Genomic DNA, 8,977 nt, shown 5'->3' with positions numbered 1-8,977 from the left:
GGAAATCAAGGGGATGCCCACCAATTGGGGAATGGCTAAATAAATTATGGTATATGAATGTAATGGAATACTATTGTGCTGTAAGAAATGAACAGGAAGACTTCAGAGAGGCCTGGGAAGACTTATATGAACTGATGCTGAGTGAAAAGATCAAAACCAGGAGAACTTTATACACAGCAACAACCACAGTGTGCAAGGATTTTTTCTGGTAGACTTAGAACCTCATTGCAATGCAAGGACTTAAAAAATTCCCAATGGACTCTTGAGGCAAAATGCCTTCCACATCCAGAGAAAGAACTATGGAACTATGGAATTAGATCGCAGAATGCCGCAGATCATTTTCTTTTGTATTACACTTTGGTTTGTTTTATGATTTATCCCACTCATGTTAATTCTTCTATGCAACATGACTAAGGTGAAAATGTATTTAATAGGAATGTATGTGTAAAACCTATGTAAAACTGTATGCTGACTCGGGGAGGGAGGAGAAAGGGGGGGGAGGAAAAATAAATCTAAGTTACATGGAAGTGATTGTAAAACACTAAAAACAAATAATAATAAAATTTAAATTAAAAAAAAAAAAAAGACTGGTGTAGACCTGGGTATGGTATGACTACAAAAAGTAAAACCATTCAAGAACAGCTAAAAGAATAATTATGTGATATGAAGTACAAGAGGAAGAACCAATACAGAGGAATTAGATGGGAGAAGCAGGCTATTATCAGTTCTGGAAACCTACTTTGCCAGGAATGGATTTAAGAGGAGAAAATACATATACATCTAGAAGAGTAGAAAAGCATTTTAAATTTAGAAAGAAATAAAACTCTAAGGGGATAGGAAGGGGGGAGAAGATAAAGGAATGATTTTTAGAGGGGAGGGTAAGGGAATAGGTTAAAATGGGGATATAGAAGGGTATGTAGATTTAGGGGGATGAGAGGATAAATGAGGGATTACTGGAGTGGGGGTAGGTTAAGTAATAGGAGGGCAAGGTAGCAGGTGGAAGTAAAGTCGAAGAGTTAGGAGAGACAGGAAATAAGAGATATGCACAAACATAAAAACAAAACTAGGACTAGAATCTTAGGGAAAGTATATGTTTATATATGTTATGTATGTGCATACATGTATATACCAATACTTACATATAAATATATTCATGCTCAATTGTAGCCTTGGGTGGTGGGGAGGGGCAAGGAAGGGGAAAAAAGAACAAAGTAAAAAGTGTACAGTACAGCAGACTGCAAAAGAACCCACAAGGAAGCAAAGAAAAGATGGACAGCTTTGAACATAATGTACAGTATTTAATATATTGGTTTTCTTGAAATGATAAGTTATTGCTATATATTCTGAATCCTCTCTTATGTTCTGCTATGCACATTTTTTTTTTATATTTTAAGTTTAATTTTAAATTTTCTTCCTTTCTTATTATGTATTTAAGTTTTAATATTTGTCTAAAAAAATTTTAAAAAGAAAACCACAACAGTGAAAAGAGATATCAACAACCTACTCTCAGTTTTGGATAAATTAACAGAAATATAAATAAAAGAGAAAATATGATTCTGAACAAACCGCTGAAGAAACTAAAGTTAAAAGACATATGGTGTCTACTAAAAGGTACTGCAAAACACCACACACACACACACACACACACACACACACACACACACACACACACACACACGCACACACTTCTCCACACCACATGTGACTTTTGCAAAAGTTGACCACGTACTAGGGCACAAAGATATTGCAAACCAATGTAAAAAGGCAGAAAGAGCTAATCTATCCTTAACAGACCATAACATTGATAATGATGAAACAGTGATGAAATTTCTGGGATGCAGCTAAAGTGTTCCTCAGGCAAAAAAAATCATATCTTTACAATCATACATTAACAAAAAGAGGATTAATGAACTGAATAATGCATTTTGAAAACTCAGAAAATCAAGAATTAAGCAAATGTAAAATAAAAACACAAAAGTGGAAATACTAAAAATTACAGGGGAGAGAGACAAACTGGAAACAAAAACAAAAATTATAAATAAAATTAAAAGCTGGCTCTGTTAAATGTTAAGTAAAATCTAGTAAAGCCTTAGTTAATCTGATTCAAAAGAACAGAAAATCAAAAATCAATAAAAAAGCAAAAGAACAAGGCAAAATCACAGCAAAACCAGAAGAAATGAAAAAAAAAAAGAGAACATACCATACAGTTATCTAATAACAAAACTCAGAACACAAGAGACAGAAATACACTTTCAAAAATACAACCTATAGAAACTATCAGAAAACCAGATAAAGATATTAAATACCCAATCTTAGAAAAGGAAATAGATATAGTTGTAAAGGAACTATCAAAAGAAAAAAATTGGTCCTGCTGAAGTCACAGAAAATTCTATCCAACTGTTAAAGAAGTTAGAACCTATACTTCACAAACTACTCTCAAAAATTAAGAGACCACCCTACGAGAATCCTTTTATAAGTCATACATAGTCCTAATACATAAACTAGGGAAATACAAAACACAGAAAGAAAACTATAGGCAAAATTAACATTAACTCAAAAATTTTAAACAAATTCTATCAGACTATCACAATTTATCGAAGAAATACTCATTAAGATCAAGCGGAATTTATACCACATTTGCAAGTATGGTTCAATATCAGGGGGAAAAAAGCAACTAATAATTTAAACATTAAAAACCCAAACATTCAAAAGCCACGTGATCAAAGATGCATAAAATGTGTTTGACAAAGTACATTATCTTCTATGCTGAGCACCCTAAAATCTATAGATACAAAGGGAACTTTTTAAATATCACAACAAACATCACCTACTTAAAATCAAAAGCAGGCAACATACATGATGGGAATACACAGAACTTTTCCCAACAAATACAAAAGTGAAGTCAGGATGCCCATTCCCTGCCACAGAATTATATTCTTTAATATAGTTCTGGAAATGCTAACAGTAGCAATAAGACAAGACAAAGAAATTATGGCATAAAGATGGGTAAAGAGGAAATAAACTACCCAGTTTAGCTGATGAGATGACGGGAAATCCTACGGAATCAGCAAAGACACAAAAGGAGACGATAACTTAGCAAAGGTACAGTCTACAAAATAAATCAAAAGCATTCCTACGTAATTAACAACAAAACACAGGAAGCAATAATACGAAGGGAAAACACATTCCAAATAACTACAAAATTCCTAAACTATCTGGGGACCAACCTACCATTGCATACAAAAGACTAGCATAGATTAAATTACAAAGTGCTCCTTTAACAAAAAAAAACACTATAAAGAGCCCTGCCAATATAATAAAATTGACTTTGGAGGGGTTGTGGAATGCTGGATACACTAATAACTTGTTGGTAGAGCCATAAAATAGTACAACAGTTTCAAAAAGCCAATTTGGAATTATGCAAATGAAGTGAAGAAAATGTTTATACCCTCTTGAACCAGAGACTCCATTAATGGACTTAAAACTCAAGGAAGCCATAGATAAGTCCCCATATACTCTACAATATTTACTTTTTGTGACAGCTTAGAACTGGAAATTAAAATATCTAACAATTGAAGAATGGCTAAACAGACTGTGGCATATAAGTGTAACAGAATACTACTGTGGTATACACTCTTTTCTATATGAATAATTTCCTACAAGGGATACAGACATTCTAAGACAAAGGCCACACAAAGGCCAAAGGCTAAATGACCCTAGAGCCCTTATTATTCCTACCATGAAAACAGATGGCATGCACAAGAAAAAGCAGCTGAACAAATATCTAAACTCAGTGTTACTGGAGACCTACCCGCTGAATTATGAGATATTCTGGCTTCATAAGTCAGATGCAGCTGTGCCCCAAATCAACCTTATTTCTCAAATATCAGCAGTTTTGTCAGTTCGTGTAGCCTTTATGTGTTAAAAAGGCTGTAAATGAGGGCATAGACTACAGCAATGAATTCCATAAAATCAGAATACTTTGAAAAATTTACTTTATTTGTACACTTATAAAGTTGTACGTTGAAACTTATAATACAGTTCTGTAAAAGCTATTTATTGCTGGAAGAACTGCCAGGGAAAAGGGAGGGTGTTACCTTTTTCGGATGATCATTAGGAAAAGTTAGAGGAACAAACAAAAACACAGTAAATTTTTTAAAAAATTTAAGGAACTTTTTCCAGGTACAAATTTTATAAATACAAAAACAAATCCACAAATTTCTTTGAATACTAAATAAATATCTACTTAATAAACTCCAACTGAATACCTCCAGCTAGCACTGGTACAGCACTTTTAACGATATGCAAAAAATTGTACTCATTCATGTGTAGTGTTCAAAGGATGTGCTCATAAAACAATTCTTAGTCATTTACAATTTCTAAACTGTGCTAAAATAGAAGATTTCATTTATATCAATAAAACCCCCACAATGCCAGAGTCTAGAAAAAAGTAAAAGATGAAAAACAAGTCAAAGGTGTAGAAAATAATTATTTTTGCAAGAAACTTGGACACATGAATGATCTTTAAAATATGTTAAAACTTCTGTAAACAAGTACTGTATCCAATACATATATCAAACAGACATTGAACAAAATTGTAGCAAAGGAAATCTTTCCTACATTCTCCTGAGTGCTTAATATTAAAATTTGAGAACATAGTGCAGGCCACACTTCAAAGTGGTTAAACAGTTGTTACTGCTTTATGGTATGACTGCTTTGTAGCATGATTTAATATTCCATTTTCATGAATAGCATTAGGTTTTCCTCAGAATAAATCCTTTAGAAGGACAAAGTTATATTCGTGACTTTTTTGCCGCTGGAGGCAAAGTGTGGTCCACATTACTAGGTATAACATGCAGTCCAAGCTTTTGAGCTTGAATGTGGAAAAATGCTTGAAGTCTAGTTCCAGCTTTTGCTTCACTTGTATTACGAGGGTTGTACTCAAAGCAGTTCGAAAACATTAATTCAACGTCTTCAATAAACTCAGCTAGGAACAAAAAGAAGAGTTAATATGAAGGTTATAAAGCTGTTGTACAACCAAAAAAATAAATTTCTGATAACAATTTACATTCATAAAAGGCTTATTAAAGTGCTGTATATAAATATAAATCTTCTCATTTACACTTCACAAATCAAGGAGCGCAAGTATCATTATCTCCATTTTACAGATGAGGAAACTGAGTTTCACAGAGATTAAATGATTTACCCAAGGTTACTAAATGTAAGAGTGAGGATCTGAACCCAGATCTATTGATTTGAAGTCCAACATTCTTTCCACTACAGTAATCTTAAAAATTATATTAAGAGAATGGGCCCTTGTTATTATTTTTATTATTAAGTAAACTGGGGGCGTGCAAAAGGCAGTAGAATGACATCTGGTACTTTAGTCCTATGTACCTATAAAAATATGGTGCAGAGGTCAAAGCAGGGGTTCTCAGTTCATTTATCTACAATGACATTAAAGTTTATCTCTGATTATTCAGTGGCACTTTCAATCCTTAACTGTTTTAGATCCCTATTTGGCAGCCTGTTAAATATCAGATATTCATAATTAAAACCAAAAGAAAACGTAGCATCCACACACACGCACAAAAAGAGAAAATAATTTATCTTCATATAAAAGTTTATGAAAATAAATGAAATAATGCTCTCTTACTTCTAAACTTCTCTTTCTTCACACAATGCTGAGTACATTTGACATGAATTGAATTAGAAACAATTAAAAAAATCTTAAGAAACAAATGTAAATTACTTACAAGCTAGTTTATATTCACATTTGTTCACTTTTTCACGGATTATATTTAAGGCAATAGGTTTCTTGATGATATCATAGTAGTCTGGTACCTGTAAAATAATCATTTAAACATATTTAATAAAGAAAATGCTGTTAACCAAAGAAAATTCACCAAAATATCATTATATTACAAGCGGATATTATTAAAGGCTCAAGAGAACAGAGAAAGGAACTACTAGCCTTCTCAGAAGTTGAACATTAAAAGCATAAAACAAATTAAGACATGGTTCCAAACAAAAATTAAACATTAAGTGGATAAGATAGTCTTGCAAAGTTGTTCAGAAATATTTTTACATTTGTGTAATGTGATCCACAGAGAGAAAGAATGACAGAGAGCTACGTTCAAATCCTGACTCTGACACATGATTTAACTATAGAACTACAAAACACTCAACTCTCTAAGTACCTTGAGGCAATCCCTTAAGCCTATAAACTATAAAGATCAGTTGTCAATGTCCACTGGTCTCCACAGTGGGGAATCACACGTTCACTTCAAACATACAACAGCAGCTTCAACCTCTCTTTCTAGCAGATTAAGGAAGGGTAGTCATAAAAAGCAGATAATGGTCAATACTGCCATAGTGTCAAGCAATAAGACAAACGAAGGTTTACAAATGCAATGCCAATATTATCAAATATTGTGTTTCTGGTTACTGAGCAGGAAATGTGTACCATGTTCCAAGCAATAGACAATAAAGACCACCCAGAGAGGAAAGCATAACAACTAAAATTCATAGTCCCTTTATCTCATTTGATTCTCTCAATAACCCTATGAAGTACTTAGTCTAAGGGGATTTAGAAGGAGTGATTCAATTTCAGTGGTCTGCATTTTATCATGCTGTCCTATTGACAAAAGTAGATGACTAAGACTAGACAAATATGCCAAAACGAGACAAAACACCACCTCTATTCTTTTCCCCCTTATCACAAGAAATAAATTTAGGAAACCGGAGAGAAAACATCTTGGGTTATCAAAACTGATTTTTGCATGTTAGTGTATTTTCAAATTTCCTTATGCTTAGACTTCAAGCACACGTTGCTAATAAATAAAGGGATCACAAAGAAAAATGAAAATAGGTAGGCAGGAAGGTGAAAAATCCGTTCTTCTACTTACCTAGTATAATAAAAAATAGAGAAGTTTTTAAAAAATATATGGTTTCTATCTGAACCCTTTAGTGTAAACTATCCTGAACTCTAGAGCTGACAATAGCAAGATATCCTGTGATATAATCATTTCAGATCATATGAACCTCAAAAAGGGTTCAAAGCCTGAACTAATCAATCAGACTTCTCTGCTCTAAAAAAGCCCTTTCTTTTCCTGTGTCTGCAACTTCAAAGACCAGATAAGCTTGACTTCTCATATCTTGGTATCCTAGGGACATATGCTATATATGGGGGAAACTCAGATATCCTAGGATCGTAATTTGCAACTGACACTACTTTGTCAATTGTCTTGTCAATTTGTATTTACAACCTGTTCAACTAAGAAACTTCCTTTCTCACGGTATTGTTAAACAGATATGGAGACCACAAATCTGAGGGATACAAACATCCTGATTTGTGATTGTCCTGAAACATATTTAAAGGGGTTCATTCTTTTATCAGACAGTCAAAACTTATGTTTTGGCTCCATGAAACACGTTATCTGCTAGCTTTAAGGGAATAAACAATATGAATTTATTAATCACCTAGCTCGTTTGCCTCTTTCAACCAAACTTTCAGGTTGACACCTATTAAAATTATTTTCATTTCACTGCTGAAACCACAGATCTGACTCATCATCATCATCTTAAGCTGATTAAACAACTAGAAGGGTATATTACTCTTGGTTTCATCTAACTACATATTTTCCCTACATTTATACTACTAATATACTACAACTACTGAAAAAATTAGCAACTTATAAGGAAAAAATAATTCTTTTGGACAACTTAGTTATCATAACTAGTCACTCGTTCAAAATATGAAGGCAGACATATTTTATCATTTTATCAATTTATATTCACTCACACTTACCTGGATCTTGGAAACCAGTTTTAAGAAAGGCCAGCTGTCATCATGTCGTACTAGTTCTACAACAAGTTGTTCAAAAGCAGACAATTCATGGACGCCACCCTGTCTGCCTGAACTCCTTCGGTTCAGTGTCTTGGGAGATGAGTCTGAAAAATAAAAGCAGAAAATTTGTTTAAAACAAAATGCATATAAATTTTAAAAATAGTTTAGACATTAAAAATCAAGCAGAAAAATGGGACAGTTTAGGCTATAGCTTGAAATCTTTTATTATTTTTTTTAAACTTATATGCCAGGAGATCAAAAGTATTCAATTTATATACTTTGTAGGGTTTTCTTAGGAAAAGTAAAACTCTCATGTCTTCCTTTTAATTCTTAATCATTCTGCTTTTCATTGGAAAGAGTCCTAAAAAGCAGTAACAAATGCAAGGAAGAAATCGAGACTTTAAAAAGTGACTAGTTTCTTTAGTAAAAAAAAAAATTCTTAAAAGGATTAAAACTGAAAGGTTCCATTACTTCTTTGTAAATGCGACTTCTTTAGAGATAATGATTCAATTGTACTCAATTATATTTAACCATCTTTTGGGAAGACAGACTATGTCTAGGTAGTTTTCTATATGCATGGGTGTAGTAACAGCCTTTTAATATTACTTTCAGTTCTAGGTAAGACCTTAAAAATTTTTTTTCACACCAAAATACTTACTACTTTCCTCAGTAGCTAAGATAGATGGGAGTAGGTGGGACCTTCATTTTGGTCTTTGTATCTCCAGTGCCTTTACAGTATCCTTTACATGGCAAATGCTTACTCGATATTTGTTGTCTTTAGATTAAAGCCACATTGTGAAAAATACTTAAGCTTTCAGGTAGTAAGTGGATCTAAAAAAGTCCAATTTTCCAAACCCATACTGAAAAAGGGGTCCCACATTATAAATGTACTAACCCCAAACAATGAAGTGATGAAAAGTGAATAGCGAAATTGTTTCTCCGTATGCCTGTATGCGAGAGTTTCATTATTTTATTATTTGAAGTTAGTTTATACAAGACATGCCCATAAGTTTGAAAAAAATTATTCCTAAGAACAATCTGATTTTTAACTAATCACTATTTTTACATAATCCATACCACTACATATATAAATTTGAATTAAATTTTATCAAACTAATATATTTTATA

At 32.8% G+C, this 8,977-nt stretch overlaps 1 protein-coding gene across 13 annotated transcripts in view; it reads right to left on the bottom strand.

Moving 5' to 3' along the window:
• Window positions 1-3,978: 3,978 nt before the first annotated feature.
• The window catches only part of BAZ1A (bromodomain adjacent to zinc finger domain 1A), a 249,851-nt gene continuing 244,852 nt past the window's right edge, over window positions 3,979-8,977 (bottom strand). For all 13 annotated transcript variants that reach the window (XM_072629668.1, XM_072629665.1, XM_072629674.1 and 10 more), the window contains 3 exons: window positions 7,811-7,953; window positions 5,757-5,844; window positions 3,979-4,987 (listed from right to left, as the gene is read on the bottom strand). In XM_072629668.1, coding sequence (XP_072485769.1) covers window positions 4,794-4,987; window positions 5,757-5,844; window positions 7,811-7,953 — 425 coding nt within the window. In that variant the 3' untranslated portion in view covers window positions 3,979-4,793. The remainder of the gene's footprint in view (window positions 4,988-5,756; window positions 5,845-7,810; window positions 7,954-8,977) is intronic.

Source organism: Notamacropus eugenii, chromosome 1 (genome assembly GCF_028372415.1).
Source record: "Notamacropus eugenii isolate mMacEug1 chromosome 1, mMacEug1.pri_v2, whole genome shotgun sequence".
NCBI classification, from domain to species: Eukaryota; Metazoa; Chordata; class Mammalia; order Diprotodontia; family Macropodidae; genus Notamacropus; species Notamacropus eugenii.
This window is presented reverse-complemented; position numbering and strand designations above follow the sequence as displayed.